Source organism: Dendrobates tinctorius, unplaced genomic scaffold, assembly GCF_039654945.1.
Source record: "Dendrobates tinctorius isolate UK_male_01 unplaced genomic scaffold, ASM3965494v1 ptg000196l, whole genome shotgun sequence".
In the NCBI taxonomy this organism is placed as follows: Eukaryota; Metazoa; Chordata; class Amphibia; order Anura; family Dendrobatidae; genus Dendrobates; species Dendrobates tinctorius.
The window spans coordinates 13051631-13071738 of NW_027361863.1; the positions used below are offsets into that span (position 1 = coordinate 13051631).

Here is a 20108-nt window from a genome sequence, read left to right on the forward strand (position 1 = left end):
ATTTGCTGTATCACTTTGTGGAATGTAATCATTAAGACATCTTAATTATTAAACTTCTTGTCCTTCCCAGAAGTTGTTGTTTTAATTGATAGTAAATTCAAACCTCTAGTGTATATTTCTCTGGGATACATTTTCTATATATTCCTTGTACTTTTCCATTGTCATTAAAATGAAACAACCATTTCTGCCACGCGTGAGATTACACGACTCAATTTTTGAAAGGAAATTATTTCTTCTATGTTGCTAAATGAAGGTACAAAATTTCAGCTTTACTGATTTTGTTCTCCTCGGCTTTCATGAGCTTCCAGACTTCCAGTTGGTTTTCTTTTTCATATTTCTGGTCATCTATGTTGCAACGTTGGTTGGAAATTTATTAACAATTGACGTATTTTCCTTTGTTCCTCACTTTCACACTTCCATGTATTTACTCCTGTGTAACATGTCAATATTGGATATGTCCTTCACCTCAATGGTTCTACCAAAGTTATTAGCCATCTTTCTAACTGGGAACAATGTCATCTCCTTCCATGGTTGCATCGCTCAGGTTTTCTTTTTCGTGGTGCTCATAGTGTCGGAATACTTCATCCTGGCTGCCATGGCTTACGATCGTTACGTGGCCATCTGTCATCCCCTACGTTACTCTTATTTCATGAGCCTGCAGGTCTGTTTCTGGATGACATTGACGTCTTGGAGTATCGGGGTATTTGAGGGCATTATTTACGCCATTCTAATATCATCTTGTACATTTTGTGAATCAAATGAAATTGACCATTTATTCTGTGATATGAAGCCTCTTGTAAAACTTTCATGTAGTGATACACGGACCATAGAATCAGTGATACTTGGGCCGAGTGCCATCATTGGCTTTTTTCCTTCAATTATGACCTTGGTGTCCTACATCTATATCATCTCTACAATCTTGAAGATTAACTCTAAAGAAGGAAGACACAAAACCTTCTCCACCTGCTCCTCACACCTCACAGTCATCCTCTTGTTTTACGGAACAGTCCTCGGCATGTACATGAGACCAAAGTCCAGCTTTTCCATGGACCAGGACAAGGTGTTCGCCATATTGTATGCCGGAGTAATTCCAATGCTCAACCCTCTCATTTACAGCTTGAAAAATGAGGAGGTGAAGAAGGCTCTGTGCAGAATAAAGAAACAATTGTTTTGTTAGGTTATTCATGTCTGTTTGTGCTCACGTATAATGACTCCACGAGAGACAAAAACAAATGTGTAGAAAAATGGATACAAACATGGATCATTAACTCTAAAGAAGGAAGACACAAAACCTGAACTGAACAAAAACTGAACTCAAAGTTTGCACTTTTAATTGATTATGTTTGCAAAGGAAATTTAATGTTGCTATTTAAACAAGTAAAATAAATTATTGCATATATAGGTGGAAATGTCAAATGGATATGATTATAAATACAGTCTTTGGCATCAGTCGGCATCTGATTTTACACCTTTAGTGTTCCAATGGTGCACAGTGCTAAAACACAAATTTATTAAATAGATGACAAAATGAATGATTCATTTTCAATTGACTTTAAAGGGAACCTGTCATCTGAAAAAAATGTTATTACCCTGCAGATAAGAGGATAATCTGCAGGTTAATAGCATTCTGAACCTGCCCGGCGCATGCATTTAGACCCACGCTGCCGGGAGGAAATGAACTTCAGTGCCTCCGGCAGCGTTCAGTATCCAGTCATAAGGGTGATGCTGGTGGGTTCCTGGAGAGTGGTGCTGTAAATGCGCCCCCTGCACTGACTGACAGCTGGCCCTAATGCTGAGCCCACTCCCGCACCCTCTGATGACCTCCCACTGATGCATAGCGGCGAGGATCAGACTGCGAGTTATGCTCGGCAGGGTCTCCTCCACCCGGGTAGCTAATTGGTTCACTCCCTTCTACAGCTCCATCCTCCATGGGCACATTGCAGCCTTATGGGTCCCAAGGACAGGAAGACAGTCCTCCCATCACTGGCAGGTTCCTTATCCACTGAAGGGTCAACTAGAAGAAATAACAGCATCAAATTCAAGGTTCATCATCTGGATTCTGGATATCCAGCTGGTGGGATGACAGCTCCCACGCAGCCTTGTGAGTAATTCTCCATGTCTTATCCAAAAAGTTTAGAGGGCAGCCAGGTAGCAAGGTTATCAGGAGCGTTATCAGAGGTTGGGAATATGGAGGATGGAGAAAATGTAGCAGTTGATGAAATTAAAGATTGTTGGAGAGTGTTAAAGATTTTTTGGCCCATCTGATATTGTGCACTTGGCTGAGTGAGTCGCTTCTGGCATGGATATGCAGAATGAGGGGTCATGTAGTCTAGGGAGGGTGTCACAGGCTAGGGCACCGGTGTCGGTATCGGTACAGATGGAGAAAGAAAAGGAGGATAGGATTCGCGATGGCCCCAACTACATTTGGCCATTCCTTTCAAGGGAGGGGCGGTTCTGCCGACAATTCAAGAAGTCAGAGAGCTGGTAGTCAATCCGGTGAAGTTAACCATGATGGTCACTTATCTAAACTGGCTTATCGATCAGAATAATGTGGATTTGTTGATAGTGAGTTTCAAGGTGGGTTTTAGGATTTTTCCCCCCTCCTCATTTAAAATTCATTGTCTTCTATAGGACTTAAAATCCACATACCAGGATTTAGCGGTGGTATGGGAGCAGCTGGCAAAATAGGTTGCCCTGGGTCGGATAGCTGGGACATTTGATGCTCCTTCCCTCCAGAATCTAGTAATTTCTCGATTAGGATTTGTCCCTAAAAAGAATCCAAACAAGTTTCAACTGACTCATCATATTTCCTATCCTTGGGGTTTGTGAGTTAACAATGGTATTGTTCTGTGGTATACATGTCCTTTGGGGAGGCTGTAAGGTTGGTTAGGAAGTTTGAAAATGGCGCTTGAATGGCTAATCCGGATGTGGAATAGGCCTTTAGTTTATTGTAAGTTCATCCTTACAGTTATTAGGCTGTTTTTTGGGATGGGGGATATTTTGTTCATCTTTGCTTAACAATGCTATGTTCTTGCTCTTGTTAGTTATTTGAAGCTTTTAGTTCCTTTTTGGAGTGGTTAGTTTGCGGTGTTTTAGATTCTGGAGCCATTATACACTATTTAGATGCTTTTTTGTGCATGGGCACTTAAGACTCCCCTCTGTGTGGATCTATTCTTGGACCGTGGAATGGGTTGCTAGTAGTAATGAGCGAATTTGTTTGGAAGATGATCGCCAAACATAAATTCGGGACGAACATTTGGATTCATGATTGGAAACACAAGCAAAATTTTATAAAATTGGCAAAAATCGGTAACATTCGGTAAAAAGTGCCGTAAAATATTTGCGTTTCCACAAAAGTATTTTCAGCACTTTTACAACGATAATGGGGGTGTATCAAGAGCGTTTGGCACATGTTTGATGAGGGGAGGGGGTTTGCAGAGCTCAGAGATGCATCGATCTTGTAATTTTTTTTTTCCTTAACTTTATGTATGCACATTGCGGCTAGCCAATCAGGGCGCAGAAAACATCATAGGACACAACAGTTTATTTCATGGGCTGCTGAAATCACATGTCCCTCTCCATATAAAGAGCGGACATCTTGTTTTAGCGCCATTTTGACACTGTAACAGCGCAGAGAGGCTGCTCCTGATGCTGGCACGGTTAGCAGCAAGATTTTAGCTAGTTAGCTAGGCGGTTGTATATCAGTCAGATAGTGTAGCTAGCTAGTGTCCAGTGTGGCTGTAAAATTTACCTTCCAGCATTTTATTTCTTGGCCATTGCTGAGGTCCACAGACAAAGCCAGCAGGGCACATGTCCTACAAGTGTGTTGTGCACTGCTTCTATTGTGCTCCATGCACGAGTATAGCATTCTAAATAATATTTTTTTTTACCAGCTAAATGTGCAACAGCCTGCTGTATCCCACCTTGTCATTTAGTGCTGTGGTGATATGAAACCATCTGCAGACCTAAGGCCCATTAAAAAAAAAAATGTAGTTTTTCAGTTGTGAAAAGTAAGACAGCCCACCATAAGACACTGTATAATTTTGATGGGTTGAAATTAAACTGTCTGCAGACCTCATGCACATAATCAAATTTTTTTTTTTGTCACTAAACGTCATTAAGTAAGAGACCTGACTTTAAAATAGTTTACAGCTTCTAATGTGTAAAGGAGGCCTGATCCAGAGGCCACAAAAAATTCTTCTGTTCCTAGTGTCATACGGTAAGGGACCCGACTTTAAAATAGTTTGTAGCATTTAATGTATTATAGAGGCCTGATCCAGAGGCCACAAAAAATTCTTGTGATTCTAACGTCATATAGTAGGGGACCTGACTTTAAAATACTTTGTAGCATCTACAGTGTTATAGAGGCCTGATCCAGAAGCCACAAAAAATTCTTCTGTTCCTAGTGTCATACTGTAGGGGACCTGACTTTAGAATAGTTTGTAGCATCTAGTGTATTATAGAGGCCTGATGTCTAACAGCCCGTCCAGTCCACACCTGCCAGTGCTCAACTGTCTAACACCCGATACAGTCCGCACCTGCCAGGGCTCTCCTGTTCCTCAGCCGGTCCAGCCCACACCTGCCAGGGCTCATTGGTCTAACACTCGGTCCAGTCCACACCTGCCAGTGGATTTCTGTTCCTCAGCCAGTCCCATCTGCACTTGTGGTTCCAATGTTCCTAAAGTGCCTGTGTAGGAGGTGGACTGACCTATGGACCTGTCTGAGGTGGGAAGGACATGTCAAATATGTTGTGCACTATGCTTTATTATATGTGTATGGTTAACAGCGGGAAATTAGTACAGGATGACGTAGTACCGGGTTTTGGCCACAAGATGGAGACAGAGAGCAGTGAGAGAAGGACTCAACAGCAGGCCTTAATGTACCGTTACACCTAGCGACTCACCAGCGATCCCGACCAGCGATATGACGCGGTCAGGATCGCTGGTGAATCGCTGGGTGGTCGCTAGTGAGCTGCCACACAGGCAGATCTCACCAGCGACATTGCAGGGGATGGGGATCGCTACTTACCTGTCAGACGAGGCGATCCTGCGTCCTCCCGCCCGGCTCCACGCGTCGCTCGTCGGCGCCACAGGAAGCGCCGCAGGAAGTGGACGACGAGGAATGATCCAGGAGCTTCTCGCGCGATCAGCAATAACCAGCGGGGGAGCCGGTCGGAGGTAAGTATCACATGCAGCGATATCGCTAGCAATATCGCTGCAACGTCACAAAATCGGTGACTTTACAGCGATATTGCTAGCGATATCGCAGTGTGTAATGGGGGCATTAGGCCAGGGAAACTGTATAGTCATGGTTGGCAGAGTTACAGGACTGGGAAGGGGATTTCCAGAAGGAGGAGATAAAAAGGAAGGAGAGTCTCAGGGGCAGGGCAGAGACACCCAGGAGGAAGAGAGAAGAGCACAGGAGAGGACAGAGAAAGGAGAAGCTCAGGAAGGACAGAGGAGAAACAGGGACAGTTACTCGGAGAGGGGGGTGGCCCTGAGAAGGCAGCCGCAGGAAAGGACAGCAGTGACTAACGGAAGGTTTGGGTCCGGACGGCTGGACACCGAAGAGTGAGTAGGTGTACAGTGGGCAGACTTAGCCGGGGAAGTGCTGTTGCCGTGGGCCTAACAGCAGCCAAGGTGAAGGAACCTGGAGGGGCTTTGCCAGTAGTAACAGCAGGAGGTGACGGGTACCCGGGCCTAGGGGTAAAAGCCGCTGTGCATGCCGTGGATGTCAGGAGGACACCCAATAAAGTTTTGGACCTTATTGAACAGATTCCTGTGTCTGTCTCCAGTCTTTTCCGCAGCTGAAAGGGACCACCCCCCAGTCGGCACACGGACCAATACCTGCCTGCATTCTTCTTCCCTTTTTCGGGCCATACCAGCTTACCCACTCTAGGGGGTCAGCTGCCACCCTCTGTAGGTCAGCCCTGTAGTACCTCCTTGTCCCTCCTTGGGTCGCAGTGTCACCTGCTTCTACTTATCTGTAGGCTTTCTGAGGGCTACGGCACAGTGATTCCGCCACCTTGCCTGTTACAGTATCTACCTACTGGGTTGGCTGTAGTGTAAGAGTTGTCAGTCCCCATTATACTAGTTCTACTCTAGTGAAATTGATGCCACTTTGGTGATGTCTGCCACTAATTTTTGGAAATGTGTAGATTCCTGGTTTGGTCTCCTTCATGTGTGTTGCTTGTAGCAGTAGGCCTCCAAGGCCAGCAGGTCTCCACTAACTTTTTGTCAACTACCCATGTTACTATCCTTACATTTTTCTGACAATAGTAATCTACAAAACTGATATTTGTGCCACCTGAGTGTGGCTGAGCATGAAAGCAGGTTGAGCTATTGCAAGTGGTATCGGGGCACACAGCACAGCAGGCCTACACCGATGCCTCACCCACCTCGTCTTAATTTGAAGTTCAATTCAAAGCTGTAAATGCTGTCCCAGTCTCCGATTCCTCATGCATGGCTGATTGCTGCCGTGCCATTCTAAAATTTGTACTATGGTCAATTGAGAACAATTTCTTGGTGTCTGCCTCTAATTTGATGTGTTTTGGCAGCTTTTTGGCCGTTTGAAGGTGTTGTGCCTGCGTTTGTTTTTGCCTCCCATTGACTCCAATGGTGTTTGGCTATGTTCAATGAATATTCGACGAATAAATCAGCTCATATTTCAAAATTGGCATTCGTAATCCAAACCGAATATTGAAATATTCGCTCATCTCTAGATTTGTGCACTGCCACATTGAATAATATTGGCTTGAGTGCAATTTTTTATTGGATAGCACACGGGCCGAAAACATGGTCATCTGCACGAGCCCTTAGGTAGACTCTCATCCACAGATTCTAATATGTTATATGCTACTTGAGTCAAAGATTACATTTTCTTCACTAACAATTTTCCACAATAACCTGTCTGTGAGACTGTGGATCTCCGGAAGTGAACCCTCAGGACTGCGACGACGAACCCCCTCGGGCGAGCTGACCAGGTGGACCACCCCCTATACAGGGAGCGTTAGGGGCAGACCCAAGGGAGACTATCGCCGCTGAAGCTGATACCTGGGAACAGCCGGGAGAGTATGCAGGCAGGAAAGTGCAGGCCACCAGGTGGGAGATGGCGACGGCCACAGGGATGACTGCAGACACTGCAGGAATGGTGGTGGACGGCAGTGGTGAATAGCAATGGCAGGCGGCAGGAACCGGTAGAGAACGAGACACAGGAGCAGGAAGACAGAGGCAGGAATGGACTGGATCTAGAAGGGAACACAGGAAAGTCACAAACAGGGAAGTCGGCGGAGGCCACGGAGTGGTACACAGCGCAGAGACAAGAGGAACGCAGGAGCGTGTGGACCCGATACCACAAATGATAGTCAGGCAGAGAGCATAGGGTGAGGCTGCCTGATATAGAGCACGCTGGTGAACTTCCGGGTCAGAGTGGAGCAATACCATGGGGCCAGGAGAAAGGACGCCAGGTCTAGGGGGCGTATCTAGCTGTACGCCTGTGTGAAGGAGCAGGGGCCGGCCGCTGGAGGGATGATTGACAGGTGCCAGCTGAGCGGGCGGACCGAGAAGACTGGACGCGCAGGAGAGCCCCAGTCGGTGTGGAGGCACGGGAGGCTGCGGGGACCGAAGGTGCCGCAAGCGGTGGAGCCGCGCATTGGCAGATGGAGCGGCAGTGACAGGAGACCGGGCAGAGGTAGCAGGGACAGCGGCGGTTGGGACCGCGGCCGCAGACGTCGCAGAGCGGGCCAGAGCCGGGGAGGTGAGCGTGCCAGGCGCCGGGGAGGACGTGAGCGTGACAGTACCCCCCTCCTTATGCCCCCTCTTCTTAAGACCGGAAAAGAATCTGGCCAAGATACGAGGAGCCTGAATGTTTTCCCGGGGCTCCCAAGATCTCTCCTCAGGACCGAAACCCTTCCAATCAATTAAGAAGAGAGTCTTACCTCTGGATTTTTTCATTGCGAGAATGTCTTTGACTTCAAAGACTTCCTGTGCGGACACAGGTGGAGGAGAACGGCCGGTGGAAGGATGAAAGCGGTTAAGTACAACAGGCTTTAAGAGAGAGACATGGAAAGAATTTGGAATCCTAAGCGAAGCGGGAAGTTTCAGCTTGTAGGCCACATCGTTGATACGATCCGAGACCTTAAACGGACCTATATACCAAGGACCCAGTTTATAAGAGGGTTGCTTCAGGCGGACTAACTTAGAAGACAGCCATACTTTATCTCCGGGCTGGTACCGTGGAGAATCTAGGCGTCTTTTATCGGCATGTCTTTTGATCCGGCCTTGGGCATGATTAAGCGCGGCTTTGGTCTCCTGCCAGACCCTGGAGAACTCCTCGGTCAGAAGATCGGCCGCTAGCACACCCGAGACAGGACGTACTGGCAAAGGAACACCTGTATGTTGCCCGTAGACAATAAAGAAAGGTGACTTGGAGGAGGACTCACTGTAATGGTTGTTGTAGGTGAATTCGGCCCACGGGAGCAGGTTGGACCAGTCGTTCTGGTGGGCATTGGAAAAATGCCGGAGATAGGTCACGAGAATTTGATTTGTTCATACTGCCTGGCCATTAGTCTGAGGATGGTAGGAAGAGGAGAAGACCAACGTTACCTCCATCATACGGCATAGGGCCCTCCAAAACCGTGAGGTGAACTGCACCCCTCTGTCGGAAACGATATGCTTGGGGAAGCCGTGTATCCGGAAGACATGGGTGTCTAAAATCCTTGCCAATTCAGGTGCGGAGGGTAACCCTGGCAGAGGAATAAAATGGGCCATTTTGGAAAATCGATCCACCATGACCAAGATGACGGTGTGACCAGAAGATCGTGGCAGATCAGTAGTAAAGTCCATTGCGACATGCTGCCACGGGACTGAAGGAATCGGAAGCGGGTGTAAGAGACCAGACGGTAGATGCCGAGGAACTTTGTTTCTGGCACACGACAGGCAGGAGGCGATAAAACTTTGGACATCCTGAAGTAGAGATGGCCACCAATAGAAACGAGAGATGAGAAGGCGTGTCTTCTTGAGACCCACGTGGCTGGCCAGCTTGGAGGCATGGCCTCATTGTATCACTCGCTTCCTCTCGTTCTCTTGCACAAAAGTCTTACCGGGCGGTAAAGAAGTCAGGTTAATGGGTGCAACTATGATGACTTTACCGGGATCCACGATGTGTGATGGCTCTTCCTCATTATCGGAGACCAGAAAAGACCTGGATAGAGCATCTGCTTTCAGATTCTTGTCACCGGGATGGAAATGAAGCTCAAAATCGAACCGGGCAAAGAACAGCGACCATCTGGCTTGCTGGGGGTTATGTCTTTGTGCTCACTGGATGTATGCCAGATTCTTGTGGTCGGTGTAGATTTTAAATGGATGAACAGCTCCTTCCAGAAGATACCGCCACTCCTCCAAGGCCAACTTGATGGCAAGTAGCTCTCTGTCACCAATAGTGTAGTTTCTCTCTGCAGTGGAAAACATCTTAGAGAAAAAAATGCAGGTGAGTAGTCGACCGGAGGAAGATCTCTGGGAAAGAACTGCCCCGGCTCCAATGGCTGACGCATCCACCTCGAGGATAAAAGGCTTGTTAATTTCAGGACGATGGAGTACGGGTGCGGTAGCGAAAGCTTGTCTCAAAGTCAGAAAGGCCTCTTCGGCCTCCGGGGACCAGAGGTGAGGGTTGGCTCCTTTACGGGTCAAGGCGGAGATAGGAGCGGTCAGAGTAGAAAAGTGTGGGATAAATTGCCGGTAATAATTAGCAAACCCAAGGAATCGTTGGATCGCCTTGACTCCCTGGGGACGCGGCCATTTGAGCACGGCGGACACTTTTCCAGGGTCCATACGTAGACCCGAGTCGAAAATGATGTATCCCAAGAATGGTAGAGACGATTGCTCGAAGGCGCACTTCTCGAGTTTGGCATAAAGCCGCTGCTCTCTTAAGTGTAATAAAACTTGGCGGACGTCTTTTCTGTGGGTAGCCAGGTCCACGGGGAACACAAGGATATCGTCCAAATACACCACTACACAGGAGTAGAGAAGGTCTCGAAAGACGTCATTGACGATCTCCTGGAATACCGCGGGAGCATTGCACAGGCCAAAGGGCATGACTAAATATTCATAGTGGCCGTCTCGGGTATTGAAGGTGGTATTCCATTCATCTCCGGGGCGAATGCGGATCAGATTATAAGACCCGCGGAGATCCAGTTTTGTGAAGACTCGTGCTCCCCATAGATGGTTGAATAGCTCCGGAATGAGAGGCAACAGATATTTGTTTTTGATGGTGATATAGTTGAGACCCCAGTAATCAATGCAGGGACGAAGGGAACCATCCTTCTTCTTGACGAAAAAGAACCCTGCTCCTGCCGGCGAAGACGATTTGCGAATAAATCCTATGGCCAGGTTCTCTTGGATATATTCGGTCACGGCCAGAGTCTCGGAGGGAGAAAGAGGATAGATCCGACCACGGGGTGGTGTAGAACCTGGAACCTGGTCGATCGGGCAATCATAGGGCCGATGTGGGGGCAGAACCTCCGCCTCCTTCTTGTTGAAGACGTCAGAGAAGGCACAATAGGCCGAAGGTAATCATGTAGAGACTGGAGTAGAAGGCATGAAGTTCTTCGGTTGGACGACAGACATCCGGCTTGACACGACTGTCCCCAATGCAGGATGTCCCCAGAGCGCCAATCCAAGACAGGCTCATGAGTTCTCAACCAAGGCAGGCCCAAGAGGATGGTATGAGATGGCGAAGGCAGGACATAAAAGACTATCCTCTCCCGATGTAAGGCTCCAATCTGCAGTTCCACTTCTTCAGTGACCTGAGTGACGGACATCCGCAGGGGTCGACCGTCGACCGAAGCAAACTGCCGAGGAGTCTGCAGGGATCGGACAGGGATCTGGAGTCTTTTAACCACCTCGAACTGAATAAAATTGCCGGCAGCACCTGAATCAATGTAGGCCCACTCAGAGGAACGTTTGGAGCCTATGTGCAAAAGAACGGAGAGAATCAGGGGTAAAGAGGAATCACAATTACCTAGGGAGGCCTCTCTTACCTGTCCTAGGCAGAGGCGTTTCCCGGGCGTATAGGACAGGAGCGAAGGAAGTGGGATGCACTCCCACAATAGAAGCAGAGCCTCTGATCAATCCTCTCTCTCCAACGCTCCTCCACCGGCTTGAGACGATCCACTTGCATGGGTTCCGGTGCAGAAGCCGCCGAGGATGTCACTGAGCGGGAGCGAGGTGGACTACGAGCGACTGGCTGAACGCGAGGCCTCCTCTCTCTAGCAGCCTCTTGGGATCGCTCCTGAAAGCGGAGGCCGATACGGGTAGCCAAGGAGATCAAATCCTCCAGGGAGGCTGGAGTATCTCGTCCTGCCAACTCATCTTTAACTCGACCAGAGAGTCCCCGCCAAAAAGCTCCCACCAAGGCCTCGTTATTCCACCCCAATTCAGAGGACAGGGTGCGAAAGCGTATGGCGTACTGGCCAACCGAGAGCTTGCCCTGTTGGAGATTAAACAGCACCTTGGTAGTAGAGACCAAACGTCCCGGTTCATCAAACACCTTCCGAAAGGTGTCCAAAAAATTGGAGAGTTGGGAGACAATGGGGTCGTCTCGCTCCCAGAGAGGATTTACCCAGGCTAGAGCTTCCCCCTCCAAGTGGGACACAACAAAGGCCACCTTGGCCCGATCCGTAGGGTACTGCAGGGGGGACAACTCAAAGTGGAGCTGGCATTGGTTTAGAAACCCTCTGCATAACTTGGGATCACCATTATACCATGGAGGTTTCGCCAAGCGGGGTGAAGGGTGGGGTGTTGCCGCCTGGGCCGGAGCAGAGGCCACGGACTGGAGAGCAAGGAGACGGCTATCCACTGAGGCCATGTAATTTAAAATATGGGCCTGGGTGTCGCACTGCTGAGCGAGCTCCTGCTGGAGACCCGCCATTTGGGAAGTGCTGGTGGGATCAGTGGTCTGAAGGGAGGACAGACGAGACTCCATAGACTTGAGGAAGGACATTATCCTCGTTTGGCTCTCTCGCAGGAACAGGAGTTCCTTTTGGGTCGGAGTTGGGGTACCAGCGGGGTCCATGGCCTGACTATACTGTGAGACTGTGGATCTCCGGAAGTGAACCTTCAGGACCGCGACGACGAACCCCCCTCGGGCGAGCTGACCAGGTGGACCGCCCCCTATACAGGGAGCGTTAGGGGCAGACCCAAGGGAGACTATCGCTGCGGAAGCTGATACCTGGGAACAGCCGGGAGAGTATGTAGGCAAGAAAGTGCAGGCGACCAGGTGGGAGATGGCGACGGCCACAGGGATGACTGCAGACTCTGCAGGAACGGTGGTGGACGGCAGTCTGGAATGGCAATGGCGGGCGGCAGGAACCGGTACAGAACGAGACACAGGAGCAGGAAGACGGAGGCAGGAACCGACTGGATCTAGGAGGGAACACAGGAAAGTCACAAACAGGGAAGTCGGCGGAGGCCACGGAGTGGTACACAGCGCAGAGACAAGAGGAACGCAGGAGCGCGTGGACTTGATACCACAAATGATAGTCAGGCAGAGAGCATAGGGTGAGGCTGCCTGATATAGAGCACGCTGGTGAACTTCCGGGTCAGAGTGCAGCAATACCATGGGGCCAGGAGATAGGATGCCAGGTCTAGGGGGCATATCTAGCTGTACGAATGTGTGAAGGAGCAGGGGCCGGCCGCCGGAGGGATGATTGACAGGTGCCAGCTGAGGGGGCGGACCGAGAGGACCGGACGCGCCGGAGAGCCCCAGGCGGTGTGGAGGCATGGGAGGTGGCGGGGACCGAAGGTGCCGCAAGTGGTGGAGCCGCGGCATCGGCAGATGGAGCGGCAGTGACAGGAGACCGGGCAGAGGTAGCAGGGACAGCGGCGGTCGGGACAGCGGCCGCAGACGCCGCAGAGCGGGCCAGAGCCGGGGAGGTGAGCGTGCCAGGTGCCGGGGAGGAGGTGAGCGTGACACTGTCACAGTTAGAGTAGCCCTAATTCTACCTCATACTTTTTCCATAATTTTCACGGCTGGCGATTCTGGTGCACACTGTTCTGTTGAAAATTTTTCAAATAAGCATGCAGATTTTACTGGACTACAAACCCAACACCACTATTACCCAATCACTGATTGAGAATTCAGACAAGCCCTATCTAAATATGTTGCACTCCGGCATCAGACACATGAAAATGCCTACAAGCTTGGAGAGAGGTTTCAGCAAAGGCTCAGAGATTTCCAAAGTTTTTCTTGAGTGCCTTATTCATGGAGCTTCCTGAATTTCCTCAACCAAAAGCAAATATTACAACAGTTCTGAATTTAAAAAAAGATGTCAAAGTCCAGCTTCTTACATTCTTCAGAATTTTTTAATGAATTTTCATTCCTATTTTATGTAAGCCTTAAAGTTAATCTATCAACAGTTTTTGCTATATAATCTGTCAGCAGCACATTGTAGGGGGTGAGACTTGGATTCCAGCGAGATATCACTTAATTTACTGAGTACATAGAATCCCAATTCTCTTTGCTGAAGATCTATCAGAGCTCAAATGCTGAGCTGTATATAACTCTGCCCACATCACTGATTGGCTGCTTTCTGTGCACACTGTGACAGAAAGCTGTCAATCAGTAGTGGGGGCATGGTTGGACTAGGAGGCACAAGACACCTAGTCCTGTAGTGATAATCTGCTGATAAAACACTGATTGTATTGAAACAGCAAAACAGAGTCTAGTAAGTGTCAAATCATTGGAATCAGGGTTTCTGCTCCTACATCATGATGATCTCAGATTATATAGAACACACCTGCTGACAGATTACATTTAGAGTCTTGTATTAAGAAATATTTCTTTACATTTGCAAATATAAAAGCAGCAACTTTAAATTTATCCTAAAGGGAATTCTTCTTAAAAAAGACAGAAGAGAAAGAAGTAGCCGGTGTAATCCTCAGAGGTAATTCTCGGAGGTCTATGTGGAAATCTATATAGGTATAAGTCAATTGCTGTGATTCTTAATGTTTTCCCTCCACTTTGTGCCGGAGGCCATGTCTCAATATTGGATTTGGGCTCGATGACATTTAGAAAACGATTACATAGTATTTATTTTTGCTCCAGACATTGGAAATTTTACTAATTACTTTTATATTAAAGGAAGATTTGTCAAGGTATTCAATAATTACGGCTCCTGAATGTCACCGTGACTGCTGTTTACATGACTATAACTTCTATTGAAGAGATACTTACAGGGATTGTCCAGAGAAAACAAGTGATCACCGATCCATAGGATAGAGGAAAATTTACTTGCTGGGAACTGCACCAATCATCAGGACAGGGAGCTTTTGACCTCATTATTTTGGGAGCAGCGGTGTGTGTTTTCTACCAATGCTTCATTCATTCGTTGCAACCATATAGAGACTGAATGGCGCTGTGGTCGGGTGTCTGACTTAACACTTCATTTTGTCATAGGGATAAAATTGCCTGTTGTGAATAAAAATTACAAGTTCAGTCGATCGGTGCAAGATCAAGCGGTTTGACCGTCACCGATACTGTGGACTGCTGATCACTTGTTTTCACAGGACAACTCCTCTAAATACAGCAGAAAACAGTTGGAGGTTTATGGTATAGAAATTCAAGAAGGACCACGGCTGTCACCATCCAGATGCCATAGAGGTTTATCTTGTCACATTCTGTACAAATCCATCAGAAAAATAATTGTGGCATGCTCCATTGGTCTACTTTTATACAAAGGTATTCTCAGTGTTATTGTTCTTGGAGAATATCTTTGGCATTGCGCACTCGGCTATCAAAGTTGGGACAATCTTTTTAAGTTTCTGTAATCCAAAGTAATAAAGCTCAGGTTCTGTTACAGCTGTGAGGATAATAGAGGTGATGACTTAGGAATTTAGGAATCTGGAGTCACTCTGATTGGGATGTGAAGTGTCTATGTGTCTATGTAATTGGTCATAAATCCACTTATCCAATATCTTTTTTGAAATATTTTTTTATTCCAAAAATGTCCCAAATCATTTTGTACTTTAAAGTGAACAGTTCTCACACTTTGCCAAGGTTTTTACTTTGCCTCTTTCTTCTTCTCTTTAGTTTAGCTGTCTTCACATTTTCTCCTGAGTCTGTTTGAACTTGTACAGGTGCCATGGACTAAAGGGAGAGCTCCAGGACCTTGGCATGGTGCTAAGAAAAGTTGGTCTTTGGGGGGAAGTTGTAGCCTTATAAAAATGTAGATATTGAAGAAGAGCCAGGGGAGGAAAGGTGCAGCCGGTAGTAAATATTGGTGACCAAGGAGAACTTTGGGGACCGGTCATTGATGGACTAGTGAGTGTCCCATCCACTTATTCTTTTCTTATATCAGTTGTAAATGCACATGAATGCGGTTGATTTTTCATTTTGATCAGCGTAATTTTCACGAAAACCGGTAGCAATGGGGTCTTTGAACATTCTACATCTTGAACCCGGGGGCCATTGATCTCCCCAAAGTAAATTTGGTGATGTGAGTTTACTATTAGTGTTATATGCTTATTTGTTTATTGATATTATTGCAAAGTAAATTTTAAGAAACTGCTGTGGCCACAGATCCGAGTCACACTGTATTGATCGCTAATTTGGGTAAGGATAAACTGAGTTTTCAGTTAGGGGAATTAAAGTCAAGCTTAGTCAGGCATTCCAGAATCAAGAAGAAGTGAAGGAATAAGCAAGAGAAAGTAATAGGGCGCGTCAATGCTAAATATATTGTACCTTTGGTTGTGCTAGATAATAACGCTCCCCGATCTTCCTTTCTGCTGCAGAAGGCCTGGTTGGTGAGTTCCTTGATCTGTACTTTTCAGACAAGCTGGAGGAGAAACCTGGACCATTCAGAACCCAACTACAGTAAGTAGTTCCTTCTTCAGCTAAGTTACAAAAGCACAAACTGGGAAACTTTACAGTCCAGGTCTCAATCAGTTTTTTATGCTACACAAATTAAAAAAAAATAAAATAAAGAAGGTTGTTATAACCAAATCTCTTTTCTGGAATCGATTTGAGAGCCCCAAATTTGATGATCTAGATTCTCTAAACTTGAGCCCCGATAAATCATTGCCTTTGTGCCTGTTTTTTTATCTAGTTTTATGTATTTACACCAGTATTTTTTATACAATATTGAAGAAAAAAAGATGCAGCATTCAGCAGTTCGAATTAATGTGAAAAAGTCTTTTATTTCATTCCTTGGGATTAGGACTAAAACATGATGTGCAGGTTACAAAGGCAGCAGGGAGAGGCAGAGTGGATGACGGCCGTTTTGCGTAACAACGTTGTAACGGGTCCAGGTGTCTTTTTTTAACATTACCTTTATTTTTCTGTTTGCACACAATTCATTGTTCTATTTGTGCCTTTTTAAGTCTATTTTATATGTTTTCGCCTGATTTTTTTTCTGCTTTGTGCGCAGAATTTATCAATTTCAGATATTTTCATCTGATTTATCAATTGCAACTTTTTTTTAAAAATCACAAAATTTTGTTTAACTTCACTCCAGCACCCCCTTACTCTAATGTATTTGTAAGCAAAAAAGTATTTTGGCGCAGTTTTTGCATCATTTTATCATTTTACTAAACATTTGAAGGTTTGCTCTAAAAGGTTATAAAAACATTCAAGACAGAAAAAGAAATCCATTTTTGACTTCATACCAAATGCACGAATCATGTGGGCCATTTTGAAGAATTTGGCTTAAAAAATGGTAACTAATGCCACAAGACTAAAAAGAAAAATGTCTTTAAAAACGAGCCCATGAACTTATCCATGTATGTGCATAACGTGAACTCGAAGCATTTTATAATTCTTAAGGTTGTTGTCATTAGTAATATATTCATTGTTCTATGACCATTCAGGATGATTTCGGAGAATAAAACAGAAGACGGTTTTCTCTTATTGGGTTTTTATGAATATCCAGATCTACAAGCTTTAATGTTTCTTCTTTTCCTATTGATATATTTCCTTTGCCTTTTGGAGAACACGCTGCTTATAGTCATCATTTACTTGGACACAAATCTTCATACCCCCATGTATTTCTTCCTATGTAACTTGTCCTTTCTGGATATTTGCTTTACCACTGTAATTTTCCCGAAGTTTCTCCTGACATTTTTGGGCAGGAGATCAATCTCTTTCTTGCAGTGTTTCGTACAAATGCATCTTTACATTGGACTCCAGAGCTTAGATTACATCTTGTTGACGGCAATGTGTTATGACCGCTATGTGGCCATCTGCAATCCTCTTCATTACAATCTTGTCTTGAATAAGAAGGTCTGTGTCCTCTTAGCTGGGGTCAGTTGGCTTCTCGGCATTATAGACCCTCTTCCAGTTATTGTTGTGCTCTCTCGTCTCCCATTCTGTTCATCTAGGGAGATCGACCACTTCTTTTGTGACCTGATGCCTTTGTTAAAAGTCTCCTGCGGTGATGTCTCCAAAGTCATGACCATTGTTTTTATTGAAGGCGGTCTTATCGGCATAACATCATTTGTATTAATCTTATCTTCCTATAGTAACATTATAACCTCTGTAGCAAGTATGAAGACGGCACTGGCAAAGCGCAAAGCCTTTTCCACCTGCTCGGCCCATCTTACAGTCATCCTGACGCTGTATCTGAGTCTAATCTGTGTCTATATCATACCTACCCCAGACGATAACGCTCATAGTAAAAAGTCCATCGCTCTTCTTAACACAGTGCTGGTTCCAATTCTTAATCCAATTTTGTACAGTCTTCGAAATAAAGATGTCAAATGTGCAATTCAAAAACTTTTTTCAGATAAACTACAACTACTTAACGCTAGAAGTCCCAGAAATTTCGAGCTCCCCCATGAAGTCCCGAAAGAGGGTCAAATGACCCTTAGTCCGAACTGACGACTCTGATGGCTCCAATTAGCATCCTTTCATTTGTAAATGTGGCCATTGTCTGAGGAATCTGCAGGGGGGAGTAGAGCTGAATTCATCCTCAAAACACTGTGTGAAACACAGGTCAAGAGACTTTGCATTTTGAGGGAACTGACAATTTGTATAAACCACACATTTTGTATTGAAGCTCACATGAAGTGTTTTGGGAGAGATGTGACCTTTTGCTGCTGATCCGTGATGTTGTGCTGGTCATTTTGCCAAATGTACATATAGTTTGCAAAACATACAATCTGTTTCAATTTTTCAAGTTTTTCTAAAAGAATTTAGTTATGTTTTTCTTTTAAAAAAAGATGTGAAAGAAGGGGGTTAAAAATGACAGACAAAAAACAAAACAAATTAATTGTGTTGATCCACCTCAACAAAGGTCTTGTAAAAGAGCAAAAGAATGGAAGCTGCTCCTGAGTGTGTCTGCTCACCCCCCAGCTGCATTGTTGTGCAGGGGTTATGCATAAGTTTGCTAACACCTTAGCAAATTTGCATGCAGCCTTTTGTGCTGTAGGGGATAAATAGGTGACAGCTTCAACTATTATGTTCACAAGAAACAAAATGCAGAGAAGGCTCACCACTCAACTGGCATTGTAACTGATCCTGAGCAACACCAACCTTTGTGACTCTGATGGAGAAGACATAGTCCTTCAACCGGATTCGGACTCTGAGCTGTCTTCAGGTTAGATTTTTCAAATTGCCTATTTTTATTTCCTGACTATCTTTTTTATTTAGAACCAAAACAAAATGTTAATTTGAAATTATTTATCTTGCAGATGAGGAGACTCCTCCTCTACCAAAAAAGAGAGCTCGGTTGGCGAGTGAGCCGACAGAGACTGCGAAAGATGGCACAGTGTGGAGTGAAGTTCAAGTGGGGAAACGTCTCCATTTCACCCCAATAGAACCGTACCCTACAGATGGAGAGCCAAGGGCTAAGGCCAGACGAAGTGTCCGGAGTCACCTTCAGAGCTTCCTCTGTTTTATCACTCTTGACATGCTTCGTAGAATTCAAGAATGGACTATTCAACATGCACGTCACACGGAGCAGGTGGATTGGTTCATGGGTCTCCCAGAACTAATGGCATTTATTTCAGTCATTATCTTGCGGGGGGTGACCAAGTTTCCATCACTGCGTGACAGCTGGTCAGAAAACCTGGCAAACCCAAGGATCATTGCAACTATCGCCCGAAACCGCTTCCAAGACATCATGCAACACCTACGCTTTGATGACATGTTCACACGCAGTGAGCGAGCGGAGACCGATAAGTTTGCTGCAATCTCCGATGTGTGGAGATCGTTTGTCACCAACTGCATCTCATCCTACAACCCTGGTGGACACATCACTATTGATGAACAGCTTTTTCCGTCAAAGACTTGCTGCTGTTTTCTGCAGTACATTGCAACAAAACCAGACAAGTTTGGCATCAAGTTTTGGGTGGCTTGCGACTTGAAATCAAAGTACATCTGTAATGTCCTCCCATATCTTGGCAAGGACCCCAGTCATCCCAGCGGGGAGAGATTTTCCGAAACTGTAGTGATGAGGCTGATGGAACCATTCATGGATAAGGGCAGAACTGTAACCACGGACAATTTCTTTACATCATTGTCACTTGTACAACGACTGCTTAGCCGGAAAACCACTATCCTTGGCACAGTCAACAAGAGTCGCCGGGAAATTCCTCAAACTGCTAGACAGATGGACCGCACTGAATTCACCACTCAGGTTTTTTCAACCACTGGTGCCAAACTGACAGTGTATGCACCCAAATGAAAGAAGGCCGTCTACATTCTCAACAGCATGCACTGCGTGGTTGAGACTGAGGATACCAATAAAAGGAAGCCAAACACGGTCACACAATACAACCACACAAAGTGCGCTGTGGATGTAATGGACCAAATGGTGTGGGAGTACAGCGTGCGTGCAGGAACACGGAGATGGCCAGTCGCCGTGTTCTACAACATGATTGACATGGCAGCACTGAATGTGCATGTTCTTTATCAGGCATGCACTGAAGTGCAGGAGAGACGGGTGGACATCCTGGTTGAGCTTGCAAAAGAGTTAGGTGGCTCTCATGTGAGTGAAAAGAAGGCACGCAAGGAGAAACTCCTTCGGCAACAACCTTCCACACCCTGCCCTGGCAAAAGGGCGAAGTGTCAGGTCAACCATCGATACATGAACAATTGTGCAACAGAGAGATGTGTTG

The 20108-nt window shown here is 46.1% G+C and overlaps 1 protein-coding gene across 1 annotated transcript; it reads left to right on the forward strand.

Annotated features, from left to right (window-relative positions):
• Nucleotides 1-247: 247 nt before the first annotated feature.
• LOC141056085 (olfactory receptor 5AR1-like) lies at nucleotides 248-1177 on the forward strand. The gene has a single exon (XM_073552744.1). The coding sequence runs from the start codon at nucleotides 248-250 to the stop codon at nucleotides 1175-1177; it is 930 nt and encodes a 309-aa protein (XP_073408845.1).
• The last annotated feature ends 18931 nt before the right edge of the window (nucleotides 1178-20108 follow it).

What these genes read in the sequence shown, in the direction of transcription:
- LOC141056085 (XM_073552744.1), top strand. Translation starts at nt 248, where the DNA reads ATGAAGGTACAAAATTTCAGCTTTACTGATTTTGTTCTCCTCGGCTTT.